This window comes from Heteronotia binoei, chromosome 12, assembly GCF_032191835.1.
Source record: "Heteronotia binoei isolate CCM8104 ecotype False Entrance Well chromosome 12, APGP_CSIRO_Hbin_v1, whole genome shotgun sequence".
NCBI classification, from domain to species: domain Eukaryota; kingdom Metazoa; phylum Chordata; class Lepidosauria; order Squamata; family Gekkonidae; genus Heteronotia; species Heteronotia binoei.
The window spans coordinates 30,699,153-30,727,124 of record NC_083234.1 but is presented as its reverse complement, the minus strand read 5'-3'; the positions used below and the strand labels follow the sequence as shown (position 1 = coordinate 30,727,124).

The 27,972-nt window shown below is 44.0% G+C and overlaps 1 protein-coding gene across 1 annotated transcript; it reads left to right on the top strand.

Moving 5' to 3' along the window:
- The first annotated feature begins 4,515 nt into the window (after window positions 1-4,515).
- On the top strand, window positions 4,516-18,605 carry PGAM2 (phosphoglycerate mutase 2). The gene is made up of 3 exons (XM_060251742.1): window positions 4,516-5,021; window positions 7,091-7,271; window positions 18,166-18,605. Exons 1-3 carry the CDS (start codon window positions 4,608-4,610, stop codon window positions 18,333-18,335), a joined length of 765 nt encoding a protein of 254 aa, XP_060107725.1. The 5' UTR covers window positions 4,516-4,607; the 3' UTR covers window positions 18,336-18,605.
- The last annotated feature ends 9,367 nt before the right edge of the window (window positions 18,606-27,972 follow it).

The following is a 27,972-nucleotide window of genomic DNA, read 5'->3' as shown; positions in this document are numbered from 1 at the left end:
GCCATTTTCTCCAGGGGAACTGCTCTTTGTAGTCTGGAGATATCATTCTGGGAGATTGCCAGGCCCCACCTGGAAATTGGCAACTCTAGACTATGGATGTTCTGGAACTGCTCTTGTATCAGAAGTGCTCAAGTTGCTGTTCTTTTATGCCAAAGATTTAGCATCTTTGACTGCTTACAAATATGTAGGATCCTTTCCAGAAATATACTCTAAAGTTAGAACAAGGCAGAGTTTGTGAAAACAAGGCAGATGCAAACATTCAAAGTGATATCTTAATCAGAATTGATGCTTTATCAGTGGGAAAATTGTCTTGTGAATTACACAGAATGCTTCATTAGTGAAAATGGACAGACATGCAGTTTTTATATCTAACAATAGCTAGCAAAAGTCAGTGGCTTTTGTCCTATGCATGTGTTTTGTACAAAAGGTTTGTATTAAGATTTATGCTCCACTTTATCCTGTGAGTTTAGAGCAAGTTACAGTATTATCTGAAAAAATATATAATAGAGTTTCAGTGTGTGGTGGGTGGGCATGTGATCTAGCAACATAGGGTTGCCAATCCCCAGCTGGGGGGCAAGGGATGCCCTGGTTTGTAAGCCCTCCACTGCTTCAGGGTCTCAGAAACTGGGGAGGAGGTTGAATGTCCCCTGGGCACTCCATTATAACCTGTGGAGACTGGTTCACCATGGGTATAATAAAGAATTTATCCATGAGTATCTGGGACTCTGGGGGGCTGTTTTTTGAGCTAGAGGTGCCAAATTTTAGCAAAGCATCTAGTGCCTCTTCTTGAAACCTCCCCAAGTTTCAAAAAGATTGGACCAAGGGGTCCAATTCTATGAGACCCAAAAGAAGGTGCCCCAATCCTCCATTATTTCCAATGGAAGGAAGGCATTTAAAAGGAATGTGGTCCCTTTAAATGTGATGGCCAGAACGCCCTTCAGAGTTCAATCATGCTTGTCAGAACCTCGCTCTTGGCCCCACCCCCAAAGTCCCCAGATATTTTCTGAGTCAGACCTGGCAACCCTGATTGTTAAACCTATACAAGTAAATGTGCCTAGATCTAGTCAGTGTTGGATGGAACCTCCTGGGATTTCCATTATTAAGCCCCCTTGAGATCCATGGAGCAAAAAAGGTGAAATGTATACACACTGTAATAAATATCTTACAGTGGTAAGCTTGAAGGTGCAATAAATGTTTTAAATGTGGGACTGAATGATGGAGCGAGGGTGGGGGGGGAAGAGGCTGGTCAATGCAGAACACCTCAGAAGTTTCCTTACTTTTTTTTAGCATGTGTAATGGTGCCACCTGGTGGGCAATTGCCTAAGTGTTCCCGCTATATGTTGATATCCTTGTAGGCATTTGAAGTTTCTGGAGAAAAGGCTGCGCAGAGTTATATCCAGTTGTGCTGCTGAAGTAGTTGAAAAGCAGTCTTTAATATGGCTGTCTTAGTGTTGACACAGGGAGACTCCTCTGCTGTTTCCACCACTATGAGGAGCTTTCTGTGTTGCTACAGTCTTCAGTGGAAAAACTGTACCTGCTGGATTTTGCCAAGTTAAAGTCATAGAATTCTTCAGCCAGACTTTTCTGTAACAGGCAAGGGAAGTTAGAGAACTTGGATGCCACCAGAACAACATTCTCTCATTATTAAAATGCAGTCCTTCTATATGCCCCTTTCAAGCATAAGAGCATAACGAGAACCCTGCTAGAAATCAAGCATATGTAGTCTGGCATCTGTTTCCACAGTGGCCAGCCAAACTGCTCTAAGAAGCCCAGAAAAGGGCAGGAAGTTAATAGCACTTTTCCCCCTCATTGCCTGTGACAACTGGTAGTTGGAAGTATACTGTTTCTGAATATGGAAGTTCCATTTTCTCAGCATGGCTAATAGTTTCTCATAAAAGGAATAGAAGCTCCAAGAAGCTGTCGGTAATGGGTGGATACAGTGGTCAGTACTTATTTAAATATTTATATCCCCATTTTTCTCCCCAATGGGGACCCATAGTGGATTGTGCCATCATACTCCCTTCCTCCATTTTATCCTCCCAGCCAACAGCTTTGAGAGAGAGGGTAGGCTGAGAGAGACTGGCCCAAGGTCACCCAGAGAGAGGGCTTCCATAGCAGAGTAAGGGCTCAAACCTGGGTCTCCTACACTTAGTCTGACATTCTAACATCTGTACCATGCGGGTAAAGGCAAGTCTTACTGAATCCCAGCTCCCACAGGTTCCAAGAAGGTGAGTAGAGGGGAATATGTTTTCATCATATTGTAAAACACCACTGTGTAAGTAACCTCTGGAAATAAATGGCTGATGCTAGAAAATAAGTGGAGGGCTGAGATGATAATGCACCATCTGCCGTTTGCCTGAGTCAGTGAAAGTGAAATGGACTCACCAGATTCTTGCATTTCTATAGAGATCCAACCATATCATGTGCTCATCCTCTTTGTTTGCCTGCTACAGCCCCTGTGCTTTTTAATAATTGCATGCAAAGGAGAAATTCAATAGGTGACTATTTCCCCTAGCATGGAAATGTAGTGGTGGGCAAAGCCTCCTCTGCTGGTTTTCCCCTCCCACTCCATCCCCGTGCAAGGCACAGTAGCCTTGACAGAAAAATAGTTGGCAACTGTGCACATCCAACTGGACATATCTATGAAACCCTCAAGCAGATTGCTTGCTATGAAATGATTCTAGAACCAGGGCACAGAGCTGTGCTTTGTAACCTGTAAACGCACACAGGCAAGTCAGAGGATCAGCACAAAATAGCCTGGCTTGTGGTACATACTGTAGTTAAGGGTATGCCAAGCAATGCAACATGAAAAAGTTAGTTGTAATATATGTGGATAATTTTACCCCACCAGTCAAACAACCATTATCACTGCAAGCTAGCTGGATAAAAAAAAAAGGAGCACTAGGACCCAAAAGCCACTTCTTCATTTGGAAAGTGAGGCAGTCTGGGAACTGTAGGATCAATCAGAATTTTTTCCACAGGTTTCCTGTTCTCCTAGTCCAGTCAATTAATGCAAGTTCTAAAAGTAAAGAATGGTTGACTTTAAAAAAATGGCATAATAGAGATTGATCATCAGGCTTAAGGGTTATGGCAGGCAAGGATGGATTTTAGGGTGGGGTTAAGGCCTGGACATTAGGCTTGCTGTGTGCTGACTGCCTCAGTGCCCTGACCTTTGATGGTCCAGTCTGGCTAGCCCAATCTCATTAGATCTTGGAAGCTAAGCAGGGCTGGCCCTGGTTAGTATTGGGATGGGAGACCACCAAGGAAGTTAGGGGTTGCTATTAAGGTTGCCAGGTCTGTGTTGGAAAATACCTGGAGACTTTGGGGGTGGAGCTGGGAGTGGGCAGGGTTTGGGGAGAGGAGAAGCCTCAGCATGGTACAATGCCATAGAGTTCACCCTTCAAAGCAGCCATTTTCTCCAGCGGAGCTGATCTCTGCCTGCTGGAGATCAGTTGTAAAAGTAGGAGATCTCCAGGCCCCACCTGGAGGCTGGCAACCCTAGCTGCTTTGCAGAGGCAGGCAGTGGCAAACCACCTTTTAATGTATCTTTCCTTGGAAACCCTATGGGGTAGCCATAAGTCAGTTGGGTGCAACTTGATGGCACCACCACCCACATCCTAGGGGTGTGTGCAGGTGCTACAGAACCAGCTTCAGCGGGGTTGCCAACTCCAGGATGGGAAATACCTGGACATTTTAAAGGTGAAGCCTGATGAGAACAGGGTTCAGTATAATGCCATAGAGTCCAGTTTCCAGAACAACCATTGTCTCTAGGTGAACTAATTAAGTCACCTGGAGATCAGTTGTAATAGTGGGAGATCTCCAGCCACCATCTGGAGGTTGGCTACCATAAGCTGCAGGCCTTGCCTTTGTCCCCATCAGGTCTTAGTACAAACATCAGAAGATTAACTGTACAAACCTTATAAAAAATATCCTTCCCTTTCCTTGCCTTTATGTTGAAGGCTCTTAATTCCATGCATGCTTTGAAGCATTCCTTTGTACGAGCAGGGAAGTTTGGGGGACCAACCATATCCTCTGTGCTCCTGCCCCACCCCACTTTCTGTCTGTCTGTTTCTCCCTCACTGCCCTAATCGACCTTCCAGCCCTAGATCTCCTTGTTCCCATCTCTGTCTGGGTGACAGCAAGCAGCATGAGAATCCAGCACCGGCCTCTCCTTTTGCCCTTGGGCACATTAAAGTCCAGGGGGTAAGTAGCAGTTTGAAACTGGAGGCTGCTTTCTTTACAGTATGGTGAGACAGAAGGGATTCAGCCCCCTTCCCCATCTCCTCAAGTAAAAGCCCCAGAGAGAAGGTCACAGGCCTTCCAAGCTATTTCTGGCCTAGACGCAAGGGGAACCTCTCTGGTTGCTATTTTCTCCAGTAGGCCATAGCCCGCAGGGGGGGTGGGGGCAGCGTGACTGGCTGTCTACAGCTGTCTTTCCACTCCAAAGTGGGCATGATTGGCCAGAAGGTTTAAAGATGGGAGGGAAGAGTCATATAAATACTGGGAGCACGTCCAGCCTGGGTGTTGGTGCTCAGGGCAAGGCTGGAGTTCCTCCTTCCTGTATCAGTGCTGGTCTTTTGCTGAGCCTCTGCCTTTCCACCAGAGCAATGCCAACCCACCGCCTTGTGATTGTGCGGCATGGCGAGAGCACCTGGAACCAGGAGAACCGTTTCTGCGGCTGGTTCGATGCCGAACTGAGCGAGAAAGGGAGAGAGGAAGCCAAGCGTGGGGCCCAGGCTGTAAAGGATGCCGCCTACGAGTTTGACATCTGCTACACCTCCGTACTGAAGAGGGCAATCCGCACGCTCTGGTATATCCTGGATGGCATTGACCAGATGTGGCTGCCCGTCGTGCGCACCTGGCGCCTGAACGAGCGCCACTACGGGGGCCTGACAGGTCTCAACAAGGCCGAGACCGCAGCCAAGCACGGTGAGGAGCAGGTCAAGATCTGGAGACGGTCCTATGACATCCCCCCACCTCCGATGGATGAAAAGCATCCTTATTATCAAGTTATTAGCAAGGTGCGTGCTGACATAACCCCATAAGAGAAGCGATCAGCCAAAGGGGAAGTTTAAAATATGTGGCTGAATCCAAACTGACTGCAAAATATGCTGTGTCTTTGCAGGATTTTGGGGTGCAGCTATGTTTTAAAAAGGAGGATGTGATCAAAATGGAGATGGTGTGTTTATTGGTTTAGATATTTATACCCTGGGATACTTCCCAGTGGGGACCCAGAGTGGCTCTTTCATTGTTCTCCTCTCCTCCATTTTATTCTCATAATGACAACCCTATGAGGTAGGTCAGAATGAGAGTGTGTGACTGGCAGTGAATGTGTGACTGGTCATGCAGTGAGGTTTCATAACAGAGAGGGCATTCAAACCTGGGTCTCCCAGTTCCTAGAATGGTACTCTAACCAGAAGAGGGAAACATGGAAACATGGAGCTGGAAGGGATCCCAAGGATCATCTAGTTCTACCCCTGCACAATGCAGGAAATTCACAGCTATTCCCCCTCACCACACACACACTGACCCAGTGACTCTTGCTGTATGCTCAAGGGAAGGCAAAAAACTCAGGATCCCTGAGCCAATCTGGCCTGGAGGAAAATTCCTTCCTGACACTAAAATGGCAATCAGCATTACCCTGGACATATGAGAAAGGGTCATAAGAACTGAGCACTGGCTCATACCTTCCTTCTCTGCCTTTCATTATCTGCCTACATTTATAGTGAGTTGTAGAATCAGGAAGGTGCGTGCAGCTTGAGATGGAGAGACAAGATTTTGCAGGGCAACTCTGACCAAGCCCCTAAAATTGATTTTGGATTGGTTTTCTCATCTATCAGAGGCTAAGACGAAAAGTGGCCTTGGATTTACTCAGTGGCAAAATGGAACTTGGTTCTTAACTCCTTGGTGATAACCCACCGTTTATAGTAGTAACATCTGGTTGGTGGGCCATTTTCTATCACCAATTCATTTATTTAGAAAATGAGTGTGCTGCCTTTCCAGAGATCTGCTGGAGGTGATTTCGTTTCTCTCTCTTGTATGTGCTGGACTTTGATTCTCATAGCCAAGGAGCCTATAGCCAGAGGGCATATCTTGGGTAAGAGCCCACTTGTGGGATGGATTTGATACAAAACTTTAAGGGCTGGAGGCTTTTCTCACTGGTAGTATAGCATCCATGGAATCTTGTCCAGTGAGTGAAGACTTGTCTGTACCTTCACCCTATGTGCTTTCTATCCCCACCTGCTGCCCTGTCCTTAGCCAGTGCATTCCCCCGTTTTTCTGGTTGCAAAAGACCTTTTAACCTATGTTTTCTTTCCTGTTCACCTTGCAATTAACCCATTTGTTGCACCCACATCAAAGCTCTATTATGTTTCTTCAAGTCTTCAAACAATAGTTCCCTGAGCATCAGGTGGCACACCAGGATCTCCTTTGGAAACCACCAGTGGTGATTTGAGAGGCTAGTGGGCCTTAGCTCCTGTTTGCTTTCTGAAGGAATATTGCTACATACTGCTCCCTTTCCCCTTAGCAGCTGCACAGATCTCCTTTTCAGCAGTGGTTTTTCCCTTGTTCACAAAGACCAATTTGGCTTATAAACATGATGGTGAGTGAGGAATCTTATATCCCAGATCTCTGCAGATCTCTTAACTGGCCCAGGGGTGAATTCAGGGAACTGGGTTGCCCTACACAGTAATTTGCTACATGGCATTATAACAGTGGGGAGGGATGGCCCCTAGCCAAGTAGTCCAGTCCGGCATTATTTCCAGTTCCTTAGATTGTTGGCTGGAGGAGGAGGGGGTGGGACTTCTGTGATTGACCAGAGGGTCAAAGACTACAGACTGTGGCTACTGTGAAGTTTATAGTAATCTCACTGCACCATGAGAGGCAGTGTTTAAAACTGGAGTGGGGGGCAGGAGAAGAAATTTTCTTGTTTCCAGCATTGGTAAGACCCAACCTTTGATTGTACACTGTGACATTAAAACAGCAGGAACACTCTGCCTGCAATGAGGAATGTCTGGTTGGCTGACTCCAAACTTCTAAGCCCACACCTCCTTCAAGGTATAACCTTTTGTCTCTTTATTACACTCTCCAGGAAAGGCGCTATGCAGGCCTGAAGGCTGGGGAGCTACCCTCTTGCGAGAGCCTCAAAGACACCATCGCCCGCGCCCTGCCCTTCTGGAACGATGAGATCGCGCCCCAGATCAAAGCCGGCAAGAGGGTACTTATTGCTGCTCATGGCAACAGCCTTCGGGGGATTGTCAAGCACCTGGAAGGTAAGGACTGCCTAGCGTTAATGCCAGTCATTCAGTGCCTTGTGTTAATACCAATCATTCCATGCAATGGTGGTTCCGTTTGGTTTCCCCACCTTGCCTTAAAGTGGCATAATGCAAGTTGTCCAGTCCAGAGGAGAAAGCCACCCAGTATAGGGGCTGTAGCTGCTACTTACATGGATCCTTCAGCTGCTCTTTGTGAAAGCAGAGACTGACATAGCATTCTGAGTCTAGCTTCCTGAAAATCTCAGCTTTCCTTCTTAAAAAGGCAAGTTTCCAGCACATAAAGACTTTCTGACGAAAAGAGAAGTTTCTGAACAGGACTTCCAGTAGGTGATGGTTCGGACTTCAGTTATCCTACAAACCCTGTGTATGAACCAAAGCAAAATAAATTGTGCAAAACAGGTGGGTATATGCATATTCAATACATTTTACATTATGTACAGAGCCCATGGAGTTCAGTTTTCCCTCTCCTGGAAGCTGGGTTGCAGAACTGCTATCTTTAGAATGTCTATATATTGAAAGTACACAGCCCTTCCTTCCGTGGCTGTTGCTGTCTGAACTTGAGAGCAGTACTGCTAGTTCAATAACGCAACAATTAGGGGTGTGGAATCTGTTGCTAAGGACATTTAGTGCAGAGATGCATCTCCTATCCTGCAGCCTGCTTTATGTCATAGTCAATTGTTTCAGCTCCATAGAATGATCTTGTAGGGATGCTCGTGGAATGCCTCTGAGACCAGGGTACCAGAGCGGACAGCTGGCCTGTGGCCATGATGATGAACGATATCACTTTCAGGCGACCTTTAGCTGGGCAGAGTGCCAAGCCCGTGGCTTCCCAGCTATGCACCTGGCCTACTTCCCGCTCAAATCTCTAAGCCTTCTGCTTGCTTCTTGAAAAAAAACCCCTCCCCAGCCTTTCTATAGAATTTTCTGAAGAAGCATAGTTGAGGAGCATGGGGCATTCTTGCAGTGTATAGGGATCATCAGGTGAAATGTCGAACATCTCAAAAGCACCAGGTTTCTCAGACCTATATGGGAGTGGCTGAGGCTCGGAATGTACTTTGAAGTAGTTTCCAGGAAGAACGTCGTACTGTATTGTTCTCCTAATAAGGTTTCTGGGTTGCCACCCAGAGATCCCCCTGTATCTTGAAACCTACCACTTTGAGCTCTCCTTTCCCCTGCTTCTTCTCGTGTGTGGAACACTGTGAGTCCTGCTCTAGCTTCCAGTCTGGCAACCCAACCTCATTGTGTTCCTTTGGCATTAGAGGATGCTCCAAGCTGTTTTCTGAAGGGCTGCTTGAGGGGGTATTGTTATCACTTCTTTTTAGATGGAGGAGGTGTCCAATTCAGCACTGCTGGCATATAAAAACCCAAAGAGCTAGTTCACCTGTATCAAAACCAGCTGCAGCCATGAATGGAACAGGGCGTCTTCTTTCCCATGCTCCGACCTGTGGACTTGCAGCCATCAATAATCTTTCCCTAGCTTTCTTTATTATCCTGATTTTGTGGTGTGATGAGCTGGGGATAGGGGTATCAGACCTGGTAGACATCCTGGGGTGTGTGCTTGAAATTTTTGGATTCATTGGAGTGTTGTTGATAGTCCATCTTTCCGTTCCCAAGAATACTAAAAGTAAGAATGCTTTTAAAAATCAGTTTATTAAACTAATGAATGTCTTAAAAAGCTCACATGCATGTTTAAAAGCACACTCACAAAACAACAAAAAAGCAGTCTCAAGACTAACCAAAAGAAGTAGTACAGCACAGAAATTTGCTTGTGGAACTCACTGCCACTAGATGTCGTCATAGCCACTGACTTTGAGGGGGTTAAAACTAGGTTGGTAAATCTATGTAGCCTAGGTCCATAACTGATCTTTAGCCATGATAGCTGAATGGGACTTCAGCGTTTCGAGGCAGGTGCTTCTGCTTTGCCTGCAGGCACTGCTTGTGGGTTTCTTGGTGGCATCTGAATGGCTACATTTAGACACAGAATGGACTAGGTGGACTCTTGGAATGATCCAGCAAGGCTACTCTTAATGTTCCATAAAATGGTGGCAGAAAACAAAATAGGAGTGGCAAGAGAGTGGGAGAGCTACCAAAAATAATCTGCGTAGTACTTTTAAAAAGCTGTAAAACTTGTTTATTGGACTCCCTGGCCATTTTCTTGCTTTTTTGCAACTCAGCATCACACACTTCATCAATTTTTGTGTGTGTGATTAAGAGGCCTAAGAGTGCAGCAGCAAGATAATGGATCAGTACAGAAGAGCCAGAAATTTAAATACTGGTAGTCTAGTAAATGTCAAGTGATTTAACTGTATTAAATATTACTAATGTTTACCTTTTATAATTTTATGAAACACCTAATGTACATTTGTTACACATAGGCCACAAAACAGAAGCAACTTTGCTTAATGCGTACAGAAGCATAGACAAGAACTTACACAAATTGTGTTAGGGGTATAGCCGCTGCCCAAGCCAAATTCCAGGGAATCTTTGGGTAGTATAATGTCACCTTCTGAAAATTTGTAGTTACATTTTGGTCCTGTTTCAAACATCCAATAGGACTGATCCTTGTTAATCACTAACGTTGGTATTTGAGGAATCATTTTTTCTGCCACATTTGTCTGTGGTGGGGTGCTTAATGTTGCCCATTGTTTGCATTAACCTACAGACAACTGTAGCACTTTAGTTCACTGCTTCTCTGGATCAGTTTTCCTTTGCAAAAATAGATGGAACCTTCTTTGCTATGCATTCTGCCAAAGAAAACATAACCCAGGATGACTATTTTCCCAGATTTTTTAAATGGGGAGAATAGTGTACATTTTCCTTATGTGTCCATGGATAAAAGGAGATATATATGTGTGTGTGTATATGCAGGGGTAGAATTCTAGCAGGAGCTTCTTTGCATATTAGGCCATACACTCCTGATGTAGCCAATCCTCCAAGAGCTTACAAGGCTATTTTTTGTAAGCTCTTGGAGGATTGGCTACATCAGGAGTGTATGGCCTAATATGCAAAGGAGCTCCTGCTAGAATCCACCCCTGTGTGTATGTATATATTTAAGCAAAACCTGAAAATGGGGGGAAAGGACTTGGCATGTTTCCTTGAGTAACTTGTAAGTATGTGGTCTGTAAGCCCTTTCCTGCATTGGAACAGCTCTCTGGGTTCTGAATTGATGTGAGGGATTGCATAGGTTGATCTGTGGAAGGGGTGGCCCATACTTGCTTAACATAAGAGCCACATAGAATAAACATCAGATGTTTGAGAGCCGCAAGACATGAATGTCAGATGTTTGAGAGCCACAAGACAAGGAAGGAAGGAAGGAAAATAGATGGGGTGGGATAGAGAGGTAGAACTTTGAATGTATTCTCCAAGCTGCCAGCTGGCTTGACTTGGAGAAGTGATTTTAAAAGGGAAATGCCTTCTCCAAGCTGGCTGATGAGGTGGTGGGGGCTTCAAGAGCCACACAGTATGTGTGAGGGAGCGACAGTTTGACCACCCCTGATCTGTGGTGTGCTGCTGAGTGGACAGCTTTGCTCTGTCACATCAGATGTCCATTTTGCAGTTCTATTTAGTCTCTGCTTTAGTCTCTGTGTCTGAGTTCAATGTGTGCTCCTTTAGGATTGCCAGCCTCCAGGTGGGGCCTGGAGATCTCCCAGAATGACCACTGATCTTCAAATAACAGAGATCAGTTCCTCTGGAGAAAATAGCTGCTTTGGAGAGTGGAATCTATGGTATTATACCTTGCTGAGGCCCTGCCTTTCCCCAAGCCCTGCCTTCCTCAAGCTCCAGGAATTTCCCAACTCAGAATTGGCAAGAAGCCTGTCTACCGCAGAGGGCCTTCCTCTTTCTCCTAAGTTAGTTCTATGTATTCTATGGTTGATTTGGGCCTTGTATTACATCCAGGCAGGTTTGCCAGCACTGAGTGGGGAAACACTAAGATTTTGAAAATGCAGACTGTGGAGGGCAGGGTTTGGAAAGGAGCAGGATCTTAACAGGGTACAATGCCATAGATTCAACCCTCCAAAGTAGCCATTTTCTCCTTGAGAACTGATTTCTGTGTTCTGGAGATCCATCGTAATAGCGGGAAATCTCCAGGCTCCACCTGAATGCCAGCAAGCCTACATCCAGAAGTTCCACCAGCTGAGCATGTGTGCCTTCAGATTTTCAGCACAGTGGGCCTGGGCTTTCTCCCAATCAAACCTGACCCCTCAGCCGCTTGATACAAGAGCCGGGTGCTCTGCAGGCTGCTGAAGGTTGTGTTGCTATTTCCAGTCCAGAGTCGCATTTCAAGACTTGAGAGGTCTGGTTCTTGTGCTTGACTACCGGCGTTTGCCTGTAGCCTTCCATCCACCCCAGGATTCTGTTTCTTTGGCCTCTATGAATTGAGCCGTGGCCCGAAAGGTCATGGGCATTCCAAGGAGGTCTCTCACAATTCAAGAGGAAGAGAGGGCAGAGTACATAATCAAAATGGAACAAGCAGAGAGGTCTGTGGTCTCAGAACTTCCACAGCGCCCTCTATGCTTGCTGCTGTGACTGCCTCTCAGGGCAGCTGTGTACCATAACCATTTCCATACAATACGCTGCTTGTGTTATCTGTACTCTTGGTGGACTTGCAGTGAGCAGAACCCATGTGCTATCTTTCAGACTTGACAGTGAACATTTTTCATTTCATATAGATGAATTACCAGGTAGGAAACTGTAACTGCCTTGGTAGGTGGGGCTTGCAGGTGAATGTGTTTCTTACAGGGTTTAAATTATCTGTATTTCAAACATGATAGTTGAGTGGGAAAGCAGCTATTGTTATAGTTCTTCCCAGGGCTTTTTTTGTAGAAAAAGCCCAGCAGGAACTCATTTGTATATTAGGTTACCCTCCCCCCCTGATTCTTCCATATGGTTATCCTTTTAATATTTTTCTTCTGGTTTGGTTTGATTACTTTACTTTAAGAATTATTCCAGTGGGTATTCCAGTGGGTTAGTTTTTTTAAAAAAAGAATAAAACAGGAGTCCTGTGGCACTTTATAGATGTAACAAAATTCATTTCAGCAAAAGCTTTTGTGAGTCAGAGCTAATTTCTTCAAGTGCATAGCTGTGTAAATCCATTAGACCCGACGTATACACACAACAGAAAGGAGTGTGCATGTTACAAAGGCCAGTTCAAAACAAGCTCCTTGTGTAGAAAAATGATGAATAAGAACTTTCTCCTATTCAAGATTTGTAAATCAATGAGCTTCTGAAAGGAAAGAAAAACAAGCTCCAGTTCAAAGAGCAGACAGCTCACTCAGCAGGAGTGTGAACAACTTTCAGCTGTTGCTAGATTGTCAAAATGTAAAATCCAGTGCATGATGAAGTGAGATAAACAGATACAATAGCAAGGTTCAGAGGTATGGCGGATATTAATCTCTGTAGGATGGGAAATGCAAGATAGTGAGTAAGAAATTACAAGTCCCTGTAAAAAGCTGGCTGAAAGATAGCATTAAACCCCTTGATGAATGTTTCCCTTTGTATTCTCCCTTTGAAGTTCTTGTGCGGAAGGAACATCAGCCAGCCCTTTTTGTTGTTGTTCAGTCGCACAGTCGAGTCCGACTCTTTGCGACCCCATGGACAAAGTCACGCCAGGCCCTCCTGTCTTCCACCGTCCTTCGAAGTCTGCTCAAATTCTTGGAAGGCAGCAAAAACAAATGAAGAGCCCCATAGCCCCTTACAAGAAGTGTATGCTGCAAGGACTGAGTTTGTCTTTAGGATGTCACAGTGACAGGACTCTTCTTAAAGAGTGATATCATGCAACAGCAAGAGCCTATGGCAATGTGACAGATTCCCACAAGGAATGGCACCAGTGTATAGAACAGAAGGCATGGATGTAGCTCTATAGCTATAATTCAGCAAACAGCCAACGAGAATAATTGAGTGAAGAAAGCTGCTAATAGAGGGCAACATCAGCAAATCCAGAACATTAAGGCAGAACTACCTCCTTCTTTCATAGCAGAGGTCCTGGGCCTTTGATAGTGTTGCCAATCACCAGGTTGGGGTAGGGGATCTCCCGGTATGGAGACCCTCCCCCCCCCCTGCTTCAGGATTATCAGAAAGGGAGGGAGGAATGTCTTCTAGGCATTCCCTTATACCGTATGGAGACCAATTTCCATATGGTATAATGGAGAATTGAGCTGCAGATATTTCCATACGGTATAATGGAGAATTGAGCTGGGAGGCTGTTTTCCGAGGTAGATTCACCAAATTTACAGCATAGCATCCAGTGCCTCTCCTCAACCCGCCCCCCCAAAGTTTCAAAAAGATTGGACCAGGGGATCTAATTCTATGAGCCCCAAAAGAAGGCACCTTTATCCTTCATTATTTCCAAATGGAGGGAAGGCATTTAAAAGGTGTGCGGTCCCTTTAAATGTGATAGTCAGTACTCCCGTTGGTGTACAGTCATGCTTGTCATACCCTTGCTCCTGGCTCCACCCCCCGAAATGCCCAGATATTTCTTGAGTCAGACCTGGCAACCCTAGCCTTTGATTGCTGAGACTGGAGTAGGAAAGAGGTGGCATTAGATAGATACTCCAGCCAGAGACTCCCTGCCTTCCTTGGGAGTAATTTGCCACCTGCTAGAGAAGTACAGGTTGCCTTGGGCAAGCTGAGATGTATGTGTGGGCTGAAGCAGAGCTCCCCACTTCCCCCTTCTCAGGGTTTCTCTGATTTCTCTGATACTACAAGCTCCAAGCAGCTAGCTTATAAGAACATAAGAAGAGCCTTGCTGAATCAGTTCATCTAGTCTAGCATCCTACCTCACACAGTGGCCAACCCAGAAGGATCAGAGACTGATGCCTTCCTCTGAAGGTTGCCTCCTTCCACTGGGATTCTGAGGCTGACTTGCCTTGTATGTGGATGTTTCCTTTAGTAATCTCTGCTAATAGCCATTTTGTTGTGGGGCAGATAACCCTTGGAATCTCCTAAAGCTAAAAGAACTAACTGTATTTAAAAAAAAAATTCTGTGCACACAAATAAGCTAACAGGGAAACTGAAATAGGTGAACTTAGAAGAAGACTCCGCCCTTCACTTGGAGTCTCAGAGCAGCTTACAATCTCCTTCCCCTTCTTTTCCCCACAACAGACGGTTTTCCCAGTTGGAAAGTGGGAAGTCTGACCATTTGAGCATGACGAGGGCAAGGGCCTTTTCCATTGTGACCCTAACCTGGTGGAATGCTTTTGTCTGATGGGTTTGTCTGTGTGGTGTGTTGAGTTTTAATTGGGTGTCATTAAAATGGTAGCTTTATTATTGTTATTGTGTTGCTGTGTTGTTAGCCACCCCAAGCCCCATTTTGAGAGATGGACAGGACAGAAATCTAAATAAATAAAACTCCCCACCCAACAGGGAAAGATTTAGCTAATAAACCTTGAACTGGGATGGCACTCCCTTATCCCCAATTTTTACTAGGCTTTTATGGGTTTTCCCATATCTTAGTCTCCCAACCTCTGGGACATGGATCCTCAGTGGCCTGGCTAAATTGCTCTCAGTTCGCTTCCATGCCAGGAGAGGGTATTTTCACTGCCTTGGGTTTGATAAGGAGATGCCAGGGTGAGGTGGTGAGGGATTGCTATCGTTTTGGTCTCTTGAACCGTTTCAGCTTTAGAAGGATGTTGCACAAAATGGATAATTTCTGAAAAGGTGAGGCTTTAAACATTTAATTTTGCCAAGACCAACGTAATAATGATCTTTGGGAAAGAGGCCTCAAAGGCTTTAGTGGTCAATAGATGGTAATTCCGAACAACCCCAAAACTTTAAATATCTAGGGGCGAACTATAGTGAAACCATCTCTGATAACCACAAATGCTATCTAGAGATTTTACAGTTTGAAAGGAGGATTTTTGTTTGAGTTAGCTTTGAAATTGCCCGAGTAAGGCCATTCTGCAGCTTCTGTATGATGCAGAGATCTCTGGGGCTGGAATGAACGTTTGATCACAACCCTGGAACCTATTCAGAGTCTCTTTTAAAAGAGACATAGCTTTGCCTTGCAGTACTCCAGCAGCTTTAGTGTGGGCTGAAGTTGGATTAACCCTCAATTAAAGCCTGTACACCTGCCACCCTATTCATGTTCTAGAGAAAGCAAAAGAATATTTCTATCAGCCTGCTTTTAAAGCAGACTATATTGCACTCCTGCACTCGGATGCTACTTGTGAAGATGGTGTCAACTATATTCTTTGCTGTTATTTTGTAGTGGATGATTCTCGGGGTGACCTTTGCCAGGTTTCAGTATACAAGATTGGATGTTTAAGATTGATGCTTCATTGGACAGACATACAATCTCTTACTCTAGATTTTCTGCTTGGTTCAAATTGTTTGAAAAGTATCTGTCCAACATTGCTTTCCATAGAATGGTTTTAACATCTGCATGATTTCAAACTACCTCTGCCATTTTAGCAAGTCGCTATTCTGCAGTCCAAGCTCTGCTCACCCCAGAGTCGAAAACAACTGGTGCTTGCACAGGGCACTGCCTTTACCTTTTTTACATACAAGAATACCGACAGCTGCTCATCTACGTACTTGAGCAGCCTTGATCCCAGAAGATCTTCCACTAAAACAGCTTTGTGCTGAAGATGGTTTGTTCACTGCTTTAAACAGATATACCCACAAATTAACTTGGATGAAACCCCTTGGACTAGAAGCTGATAAAAGTTGGAATGTCAATTGATGATATTTTTGAGAGGGGCAAAACCAAAGCATTTTCTCCGATTTAATAGTGAGTTTTGGAAATTGACCTTTGTAGTTTGATTCTGAGAGCCAACACAATATGCTCACCCTTATTTTTTGGTCTTCCTTAACCAAAAATTTTTAAGAAGAAGAGAGTGGATTTACATCCCGCCCTACACTTGGAGTCTCAGAGCATCTTACAATCTCCTTCCCTTCCTCTCCTCACAACAAACACCCTGTGAGGTAGGTGGAGCTGAGAGAGCTCTCAGATAAGAGCCAGTTTGGTGTAGTGGTTAACTGTGTGGACTCGTATCTGGGAGAACCAGGTTTGATTCCCCACTCCTCCATTTGCAGCTGCTGGAATGACCTTGGGATAGCCATAGCTATCACAGCAGCTGTCCTTGAAAGGGCAGCTGCTGTGAGAGCCCTCTCAGCCCCACCCACCTCACAGGGTGTCTGTTGTGGGGGGAGATGATATAGGAGATTGTAAGCCGCTTTGAGTCTCTGGTTCAGAGAGAAGGGCGGGGTATAAATCTGCAGTCTTCTTAAGAGAACAGCTCTGCAGAACTGTGGCTGACCCAAGGTCACCCAGCAGGTGCATGTGGAAGAGTGAAGAATCAGACCCAGTTCAGAGTCGGCACACTTAATCACTACACCTAGCTGGCTCTCCTTACCCCCCTATATGTACTATTTTACCATACCATGTTATTGCAGCGCTTTTTTGTTTGCAAGACTGAACATTATACCTACAATGGTTTTTAGGGGAGATTTTTGAATAGGTCATACATGGACAGAATTTGCCCTTGTGGCTTTAATAGGATTGATACATCCTTTCACACCCTGCTGGAATGCAGATTATTTGAGATTATGAGGGATTACTATATTAAGCCTCTGTTCAATTTATCATCTCCCTATACTCCTGAAACCCTGGCTCTTTTGCTCAGTGAAAGGAAGGATCCTAAGATAACTCTAAATGTAAAGTAAAGGTAAAGATAGTTCCCTGTGCAAGCACTGAGTCATTACCAATGTTTTCTTGGCAGACTTTTTGCAGGGTGGTATGCCATTGCCTTTCCCAGTCATCTACACTTTACCCTCAGCAAGTTGGGTGCTTATTTTACCGACCTTGAAAGGATGGAAGGCTAAGTAAACCTTGAGCTGGCTACCTCAGTCCAGCTTCCGCCAGGGATCGAACTCAGGTCGTGAGCAGAGCTTGGACTGCAGTACTGCAGTTTACCACTGCGCCACGGGGCTCATAACTCTGCAACTGCAAAATTTGTCTCAATCCTTTCAATCCTTTCATCTAAAAAATAAGAAATAATTGTCTTCTGCTGCTCAAAATTTGTGAATCTGTGAGTTTTTAAGAGTACAAAGGAAAAGAAAAGGAAGATCTTCCACGTTATACTTTGTTTTGCCTCCTTTATGCACAAAACCAAGAAAAAAATTTCTTGCTGACATTATAAAAGGTTTAAATTCTTCTTCTGTGCGGGAGAAATGAATTTTTCCTTCTTTTCTAGTTCAGATCAGTATGTTTCTTATAGAGTGGTACAATTCACCTTGACAGCCAAGAAAATATAGGTCAGAGCTGTGTCTAAAGGCTGAACTATTTTAAATGCATATCGAGAGGGTGTTGACATGTTTTTGCCTTTAACTTTATAATGTTCTTGCTTTTACTGTAGTTGTGTGTGTCCCTTTCTGTGTCCTAACTGTAATGGCCTTTGGCTTTATACAATAAATGCTTTGCTTATGAATAGCTGTTGTTAATAAGTTGCTGTCTTGACACTCTATGGGGCCCTTGGCTCCCTCTTCCAGTGCTGTTCCTTATGACCAAATGTATTCTCCATTGTGTGTATGATAGGTAGACAGCCACGTAGCAGTGGTTGGAGTATTGGACTGAAATCTGGAAGATCTAGGTTTGAAGCCCCCCACTCTGCCATGGAAGTTTAATGGGTGACTTTGAACCAGTTACTCTCTTCTGACCTTACCTACCTCACAGAGTAGGGATTGCAAGGATGAAACAGAGGAGGGGAGAATGCTGTTGTAAAACTTTTTGAGTCCCCATGGGGAGAAAAGTGGGGTTTAAATATCTATAGTAAATGAATAACTTCTGGCATTTTAGAGCCAGGAATTGACAGCCAATCACAGAGCTTGTGATGGCCAACAAAGATAATGGTGTTACAGGACCTTGTCTGACCTTGGTTCCTTTCCCACCCAGGAATGTCCGATGCAGCCATCATGGAACTCAACCTCCCAACTGGGATTCCCATTGTGTACGAGTTGGATGACAACCTGAAGCCGACCAAGCCTATGCAGTTCCTGGGTGATGAGGAGACTGTGCGGAAGGCCATGGAGGCTGTGGCAGCCCAGGGCAAGGTCAAAAAATGAGAGGGAAGAACAATGGGTGAAATAAACATTTGGAAAAAAAAATAACCTTGGAGTGAGTGAGATCTGTTCCAGCAAGGCAAGGGTGGTAGCTCTTTTCCTGCACGGCAGGGGCAGGCAGTGGGAGGGGAAATATTGCTTGGGGAAATGGATCTTTTTTCTGCTCAATGGCTGTTGTAAAATATATTTTTGCCTGTGGGCCAGTTAATGCAACACAGAATAAGGCTTTTGACTTTTGGATGATCAAATAAATATAGAAAGTTTTCTTTAAAACCTTCCCAAGGAGCCATAGCTGTTCTTGTTGAATAGAGTTGCTTGATTGTGAGTGTTTGAAAGCACTCAGGAAGCTTTGGAAATACGCTTGCTAATGCATTGTCTTCCCTGGCCAAGATGCCAAGGTTCACCTGATTACATTAGATCTCAGAAGCTAAGCAGGATCAGCCCTGATTAGTACCTGAGTGGGAGATCACCAAGAAAATCCAGGATTGCTACACATAGGGAGGCAATCGCAAACAACCTCCGTTCATCTCTTGTGTGAAAACTTTACGGGGCTGCCTGCAACTTGATGGCATTTCCACCACCAATAAGCTTAAGAAGCTGAATGCATTGGGCACCATTTAAAGCACCATATATTATATTGGAGTAAGGCAACCCCGTGGCACAGAGTGGTAAAGCTGTAGTACTGCAGTCGGAGCTTTCTGCTCATGACCTGAGTTCGATCCTGGTGGAAGCTGGGTTTCAGGTAGCTGGCTCAAGGTTGACTCAGCCTTATGTCCTTCTGAGGTCAGTAAAATGAGTACCCAGCTTGCTGGGGGGAAAGTGTAGATGACTGGGGAAGGCAATGGCAAATCACCCTGTAAAAAGTCTGCCGTGAAAACATTGTGATGCGAACATCACCCCAGAGTCAGAAATGACTAGTGCTTGCACAGGGGACTATCTTTACTCTTTTTTTTATTATATTGGTAACCTCTCATTTCCCATTTTTTAAAACTGATTTAAATGTTGTAGAGCACAGTTTTGACAAAGGGGGGTAGAGTGTAATTTAGGCTGTCTTGATTACAGACACAAGGCAAATTTATTTTAAATGTTGACAATACATATACATATAACATATTTAAAACAACTAAAACATATAAACACAGATACAAATAGTTCGTTAGATCGGTTACATTCACACCCTCCTGGGTAAGGACCTGTAACTGATCTGGGACTACAAAAGTTCTCTATATTTGCACATTCTGTTTCCTTTTAAGCATGTTCATCAGTTTTTAACAATACTTTGTATGGTATGCTGAGAAGCCACATGATATTAAGCCTTGGCACGTTTTTTTAAAATAAGGATGCATTTTGTTACTATTTTTAATTGTGTGAGCCCATATTTGCAGGGCTTTTTTTGTAGCAGGAACTCCTTTGCATATTAGGCCACACACTCCTCAGTACAGAGCCTACTGTAAGCTCCAGAAGGATTGGCTACATCAGGGGTGTGTGGCCTAATATGCAAAGAAATTCCTGCTACAAAAAAAGCCCTGCATATTTGTAGGAATATGAGGAGAACTCTGTTGGGTCTGACCAAAGGTCCAGTCTAATCTAGTATTGTGTTTCCACAAGTGACTAAACATTTTGTGTGTTTTGCTCTGTTCAGTACATAGAGGAGACATCTACAAAGGTTGTAAAACCACAATGGGGGGTGAGGGACACCATCCTTTTTACAAAGCAGACATTTTATCTTGATTACAAATGAGGGCAGCTGGACAAAAGCGATTTCAAAGATTCTCATACTGTACACTCATCCTCCCCAGTATTCCTATGCAGTAATGTCAATTGTTTCCCTGCCATTAATGATGGTGCTGGATGTAAGGTTCGTAGTTTGTGATAGGCCATCATTTAGAGACTGATTAAGGATCCTTAGAGGTATAAGCTGCCCTTGTGATTTACAAAGAAAACCAAACTAACAATGGCCAGGTTGAGAGTTGTATTGTCACTGCTATGCAAGATCCAAGATCATCTCCAGTTCAGAGATCTTTACCACATCTGCAAGTTTTAAGCATTATAAACCATTGGGCAGCGCTGTTGTAGTCAGTCTCCTGAATCCTCAGGCAAAATACATCAACATTTATATTTAAAAAGAAGTAATACATTATTTACTACAAAAAGGAAAGCAAGAATAAAACATTAACACGTGAAGCTGTCTTATACCGAGCCACACCATTGTCCCATTACAGTCAATATTGTCAACTTGAGTGGTAGGACTTCCCAGGTCTTCGATAGACATCTCTCAAACTACTTACTACCTGAACCTTTTAACTTGAAATCCCAAGGACTGAACTTGGGACCTTCTGCATATGAAGCAGATGTTCTCCCACTGAACACCAGCTCCAAATGCTCATTAAAGATTCTATTCTGAAAGAGGCCACTGTTCCCTTAAAATGAGAACAACAGACAGCACCATATATAAAGCAAGTCTCCGTGTTCACTTGGGTGGTCCTGTGACAGCTATATGTGCTTGCTAGTTCATTCTCCCTTATAGTTTAAGAGGCAGTAGTTTTAAATGCCAAGGCAGATGGTGAGAGGTGTAGTTTCTTTAACATAGGTCCTGGAAGAACACTTCTAGATACCACTCCAGATGGTTATGCGAACACAGAATTCTGTTAAAATGTACTTCCTCTTGCTGGGGCTTTTGTAGCTCCCATTGCTGGCTCATCGTATCATGTCTGTGCTGATCCTGTTAAAGAAGAAGAGGAGAAGAGATGGGAATTATACCCCGCCCTTCACTTGGAGTCTCAGTTTACAATCTCCTTTCCTTTCTCCTCCCCACAACAGACACTCTGTGAGGTGTGGGGCAGAAAGCGCTGACAGAAATGGCTCTTGAGAGAACAGCTCTGAGAGAGTTATGACAGATCCAAGGTCACTCCAGCAGCTGCATATGGAGGAGTGGAGAATCAAACCCAGTTCTCTCAGATAAGAATAACTATTGCACCAAACTGGCTCTAGCACATGGCCTAGCTGCAGCTGCCACAGAGATCAGCATGCACGATGTGGTTGAGTGAGTCTTTTGGTCAGGGTGCCAGCCACCTATAGAATACTACATCTGGAAGGATTAAACAAAAAGGAAGAATGCGCTGAACATACAGTCTTCATAGTGCTTCCCTTGACGTGTCATCAGGCTTGTTTCAAACAGGCACTCATCTTTGGTAAGTTATTAATATTGATGAAAGTGAGGAAGAAATGTGGCCATGATGTGGTGGATCTTAAGATTTCCTGGTAAATGTCAGGATTTCCTGGTATTTCTTACAGTGCTCAGTAATTAAAAAGAACTCATCAATGTCAACAGTCTCTGCATTTATAGGACTGCCAGGTCCCCCAGCCACCAGTGGTGCATGGTGGATAGGTTTTTGCCAGGTTCTGGTTGGGAAACTCCAGGAGATTTGAGGATGGAGCCTGAAGAGACCAGGGACCTCAATGGGGTACAATGCCACAGAGACTACCCTCCAAACTATAATTTTCTGCAGGGAAACTGATCTCTGTAGTCTGGAGATAAATTGTAATTCCAGGGGATCCCCTGGTCCCAAATGGAGGCTAGAATCCCTATTTCTTATATTTATTGCATCATGCTGTCATGGCAAAGTTTGGGTTCTTTCCTAATGTGGCTGTGTTGGTTATAGTTGATGGTGTGTTTGTTAGGTCCCTTGTCAAGTGTTTTTAAACTGCTAAGCATCTTGAAGCAGCCTGAAAATGCTTTCCTCCAGCTTCACAGCATCAGAAAACAGTCTTTAATTCCTATTATGGTGTTTGGCACTCCAGACAGGCATCAGCAACGCCGTGGGTGCCTGTAAAGCTCAAGGCTGTACTAAAGATCCACCACTTGTGTTATTTTTGATTTCTTCCACCTCTTCTTTGCCCTCCTTTGCTAATTGTTTCTGCTCGCTGCTGTTTAGAATTGGAACTTGCTGTCCCTTTTCTCTCCCATTACTATAATATCTGACAGATAGCCATGGACATCTTGACGCCACTGAGGGAGGGAGGTAGCCTGAGAGGCACCTCCATTTCTACCCCTTCATCATACTGTTCTAGCTTTTGCTTTCAGCTCATTGTGCTAGTATTTACACACACCCACCTCGGTAGGAGCTGAAAGACTCTCAAATAATTGCTGCCACTGTTTTCCCAGCCCTTTACCCAGCTATTTCTGTTGTTTCTTTCTGCCTTCTCCCACCAAGCATCAATTGCAAATAAAAAGGACTGTGTGCTAGATGACTGGTCCCCTCCCCCTCGATTAAGGAAACATTTAATTAAGATGGGACTTTAGACTAATCTTTAATGCTCATTTATCTGTCCCTGGCTACTTCTCCATCAACAGTTTGGTTGTTATTTTGCTGTTTAATCCTAGGTAATTTGATTTAATTCCCTGCGTGGATCAAAGGCTTTGAATAAAGCTGATGTATCCTGTGATGTTGTGTTTGAATGCCTTTCTAAAATAGCATTGTTTGCCAGAGTATTAGATAGGAAGTAACTTTTAGAGGAGCTAAAGTACAGGTTTTAACATGGAGTGTTTGGTTTCCACTGACCTGACTTTGGATCAAGTCATACTTCCAGGACTTTTTTTGTAGCAGGAACTCCTTTGCATATTAGGCCACACTCCTCTGATGTAGCCAATCCTCCTGGAGCTTATAGTAGGTCCTGTACTAAGAGCTCTGTAAGCTCGTGGAGGATTGGCTACATCAGAGGGGTGTGGCCTAATATGCAAAGGAGTTCCTGCTACAAAAAAAGCCCCACATACTTCAGGTGCATGGGAACTTGTTTCTTGATCTCATAGGGCCATAGTCTGGGTCCAGACCACAGTGCAAAGGGAAAAGAGGCTTAAGTCTCTTCCCCCTGCTCTTTTCCCCAACTGAAATGTCATGAGGCAGTGCTCTTTGACTTGGGGTGGGGTGGGGGAGCTGTGCATGTACTGATGTAGACCGTTAAAAGTGTCTAATGAAGTGTGTGTACACATGAAGGTTCATACCCAGAATTAAACTTCGTTGGTCTTAAAAGTACCACTGGAATCAAACTTTGTTACACAAGGACTAAGAAGACCTCCACACTGCCATGAAGTTCATTTGAATTATCGGGCCTGGTTCTCTCTTTCTCTCAAATCGCAAGATTTTTCTGAAGATAGAGTGGAGGAGGAAAGAAGCAGGGATCCTGCCTTGAGCTCTATAGAAGAGTAGAATAAAAACAGATAGGCAGGAAGACACAAGATGTCACAGATCTGCCAGAAAAGCATCATGAGTCAGATCTGTGCACAGAATGACAAGGTATGACAAATTATTATTTTTAATTAAACATCAAAATAATTAGATTTTTACAGAACAGCAATTGCGAGGATCTTTTTATGTACCTTTCAGCATCACTATCTCTTCCTCCCTCCCCCCCCCCAAAGTGGTTCCAACTGTACAGCTTTTTTAAAAAATTAATTGCCCATTCAAATGAAAATGTCCACGAATTCTGCTTAGAGCCAGTTTAAAGATATGATTTTGCAGGCTATAATTATTATGATTGTATGTTATAATACACTTAAATGGTTTTATGTTTAAAAATCTGTTTTATAGCCTTTTGAAAAGGTAATAATTAAATCATGTCCATAAAGCCCTCCTTCCTTTATGTAACAAGTCAAAAATTTTCGACATCTTAAAAAAATTCTTGATCAGAACAATTTTTCTTCTAATGCAAGGAATGAAATGGCAGCCACTAATCGTATAGCGCTAAAAAAAGGATTTATTCTGCAAACTACGTTTATCTCAGAGAGCAGATTTGCATGCAGGGATTTTTTTTAATTTTTTTTTTTTACTAATTTATTGATTTCTGGCAGCAGTGAGGAAGGGGAAACACATGACCTGAAATATTGCAAAGCCTCTTTCGGGCTTCTAAGATTGAAGCAGGCATTGCTTTTGAGCACTTTTCATCATATTTCCACTATCATAAGGGGACAGAAGCTTGGTTTACAAGTTTCAAAATGCCAAATTAGTTTTTAATTTCTGTGCTTACATGATATAATCATTCTGTGGATATAAGATTATATTGCTGCTCCAACAACATTATTATTAAATGCGAATTCAATTCCCCCTACTGTGAAGTCCGGGCAGCAACAGAAAAGCAGGGTTTCCTTTGGTCAAGAAAGGGCACCAGTAGACTGATTTTTATGGATATATAGGCTGAATATTTGGAGAACAGAAAGTACCACCTCTAACCCTGCATCAGTTTCCCAGAGACAATGACTACACTTCAAAAGGCTTCACCATCAGCCAACTTACAAGCTCTTAGTCTCTTTGCCCAAATTCAAATTGCTTTCTTTTTAGCTGTTTCTCTGTCCCTCTGCCAAACTATTACGGTTATCATTACATTTCAAAGGTTAGCACCGCTGGGGAACAGTCAGCTCTTTTGTTAAATCCCTGATCACCTCTCAAGCTTATGCAGCAGTGCCTAAGATACATTGCCATTTATGCAAGATTGTCAGATTTATGAGGTTATTAACCATTTCTGTATCCATTTCAACCAAGAGAAAATGTAATTAGAATTCCTGCCAACCTTTTCTATGCAGAAGCAATCTAAACAGAGACTGAAAAACAGGCATATAAAGAGGGACCTATGTGCCTTACTCATTTTGGTTATTTTCCTCCTCCACCCCATTCAAAGGATTAAAAATCCAGGTTGCTTTCCATTTCCAGCGAATGCTCTCATGGGTCTTTCTTTTCTCCACCCCCACTCCCACTTCTGAGAGCTCCAGGAAGATGATGTTCAGTTGTGCAAGACCTGTGGACAAAATGGCAGGTACCTCAGGAGATGCTGAGAAGATGGAGAGGCAACCAGGTGACATCAGGCCTTTGCTCTTCCACCTGTGAAGTTTCCACTGATGCAACATACTCCAGCAATGCAACAGGAAAATAGGTCAGGGCAATAGTGCCTGATTCCCCCTCTACATAGTAGCCACTCCATGAGGTTTTCCATGGGGCTCCTGTACCTCTGAGCATCAATTTTATGGAAATCTCAGGAAGCTGCTGGGGGAATGAGAAAAGTCTAGGTCTACCTTGGGCTCATGATTCGTAGGATCCAATCCTATGTCTTTCTTTCTGCACTACCAAAGCAGCCCTTTGAAATAGTACTTTTAATGCTCAAGCAGCTTTATGTTAAGCCTCTGTTAGTGTAAGGGGAGATCTGAGGCTACAGATTACAGGGCTGAGCATTGAATTTAGGACTAAAGTGGTGGTTTAAACCCAGATCTCCCAAGTTCGTCCAGTACCTGAACTATGCTGGTCTCATTTTTTACAGTAAACTGTTCAATGATGGAATCAGCTACCGAAGGAGGTGGTTAGCTCCCCCTCAGTGACAGTCTTTAAGCAGCAGTTGGACAAACACTTTCAGGGATGATCCAGACTGATCCTGCATTGAGCAGGGGGTTCAACCAGATGGCACGTATGGCCCCTTCAAAACTCTGTGATTCTATGATTTATCTTAAAACATACAAGAAGAGACCCTTAAAGAAAAGCTAGGCTTAGATTGTGTAACTAGTCTGCCCAGTCCAGTATATATTTCAGATAGTTTTTGCAAATAAAACAGTTCCTAATTGGGTACAGAAGTCTTGTTTTTGTTTCTTGCACAGATACTTGCTCCCAATACGCTGCTTCTAATAACCCAATATGTTGCTTCTAATTGCCCTATTATTTCCTGCATGTGCACCTCATGTCTTTGCCAAACTATGCAACTGGTGCAAAAATAGTCCAGTTTTGTTCACTGTGAATGCACTCTATAAATCTATTCATACTGAAAAAATGTACTGCTGCCAGCAATTTGTGCTTTTCTGATTTCAGACGTCAGGGCTTTATATATTCTGGACACTGTTTACAGGTGGCAGATGCAAACTATGATTTCCAGCATCACATGATCCCTCATTTTAAAATTTTCAGTCTGACCTGGAGGTTGGGATTGGCAGACTCTAGGAATCTGAACAATGGATCAACACTGTTGGCTTCTGCGGTTTTGGCGTCCACAACACAATTGCTGCTGGTTTTGCACATGTGTATGGACCTGTTGGGATGCCTCCTGTTAGAATTGTGTGTAGAATCATCACCAGGGGTATTTTGGTAGAAAGAGCCCAGCACGAACTCATTTGCATATTAGGCCACACCCCTGACATCACCATTGTTTCACACAGGGCTTTTTTGTGGGAAAAAACAGCAGGAACTTATTTGCATATTAGGCCACACCCCCTAATACCAAACCGGCCGGAACTGCCTTCCTGCTCAAAAAAAGCCCTGGCCATCAGTAAAATGTTCAGTTGTGGAAGACCTGTGGACAAATGACACCAGCCCTGCGATTTGAGAAACCCTGGACTGATTTCCCAGTCTGCCACAGAATCTTCCTAAGGTGTCCTTGGGCTGGTTGAATGATCTTAACCTCACCTTCCTCCTCACAAGATTGTTGTTGTGAAGATTAAGTGGAAGAAGAGAGAACAATATTATAAGCCTCTTTGGGTCCCCATTAGGGATCAGTTGCTTTTGGCAGCTATGTTACATCTCTTCTTTTTTTGTGATTATGGAAATAATGAAACGGTTGCTTGAGATCAGGGACAGGTATCAAGCTTTCAGTCAACAGCCCATGGAGTCCCAATTACTAGCAAAAGCACTCTCTGCAAGTGGTACTTTGGAGCTGTAGGAAAAGGTGGAGTGAGAAAGACTCACTGAGCCCAGCATGCTGGGGGTGGGGGGAGATCCTGGTATGATTCATTAAACCACAGGTTGCCAGCAAAGCCTATTTACATGGAAGACAGATGGTCCAGATTGTGATGGCCCTAAAGTGTTAATACAGGGAAAGATTTTTGTCTTTACCACACATGGGGAATTTAAGACACACCCCTTTTTCTTGATGACACGCATGGGGGATGGGAACTTTGTCTTCCTTTCAAGTAACAATTACACTATTCATTTGGGTAATTCTCTATAAGCCTTCAGTATAATAGCATACTCATTTTTATACCTTTTCTGTTTGTCTTCAGTGCCATGGCCTCCAGCTTTTGCAGCAAGAATCAAATCACTTGTTAATTTCCCCTTGGTTTTCCACCCATGCAGCTAGTCTGGAGTGGTGAATACTGAGCAGAAGTGGTGTGCCTAGAAGCTAGTCGGCCCACCGGGGAGTACCAGAAAAGAGAGGCAAGGCACATGCATGGGGGTGCTCTTTCAGGTTGCAACAAGTAAGTCGGGGGAGGTCTGCAGTCCCCTGGCACTAAACACAAGCTCTAGAACTTGCCCCTTGCTTCAATGAAGCTGAACTGCTGGCGCAGTCCAGGGATGGTACTACTCCTGGAAAAGACAGGCAAACGAAAGCCTTTGTATACTGCTGCAAATAATCATCCCTGTCAATTTGCTCCTAGAGCTCTTCAACAAGTCCTCTTTTTACTGCTTTAAAAAAAAAAGCCTCTTGCCTACGCAGGCAGAGAATGAACTGTTAAATGCTTTTGCCTGCCCCTTTCTTACCAGGGTGCCAACATGAACAGATGAGTCACTCTAATTCCCCACTCTTTTGCAGGGGCTTGTGGTTTGCATGGTCCTCTCTACGGCATTCCAGCCCTATTGGGTTAGCATCTGACACAGCTGCCTTAGAGGAGAGA

Bases quoted from the DNA above. Each gene is read 5' to 3' on its own strand.
- PGAM2 (XM_060251742.1), top strand. From the start codon at position 4,608: ATGCCAACCCACCGCCTTGTGATTGTGCGGCATGGCGAGAGCACCTGG. The intron at 5,022-7,090 runs GTGCGTGCTGAC...TACACTCTCCAG, and splicing joins ATTATCAAGTTATTAGCAAG to GAAAGGCGCTATGCAGGCCT. The intron at 7,272-18,165 runs GTAAGGACTGCC...TTTCCCACCCAG, and splicing joins GATTGTCAAGCACCTGGAAG to GAATGTCCGATGCAGCCATC.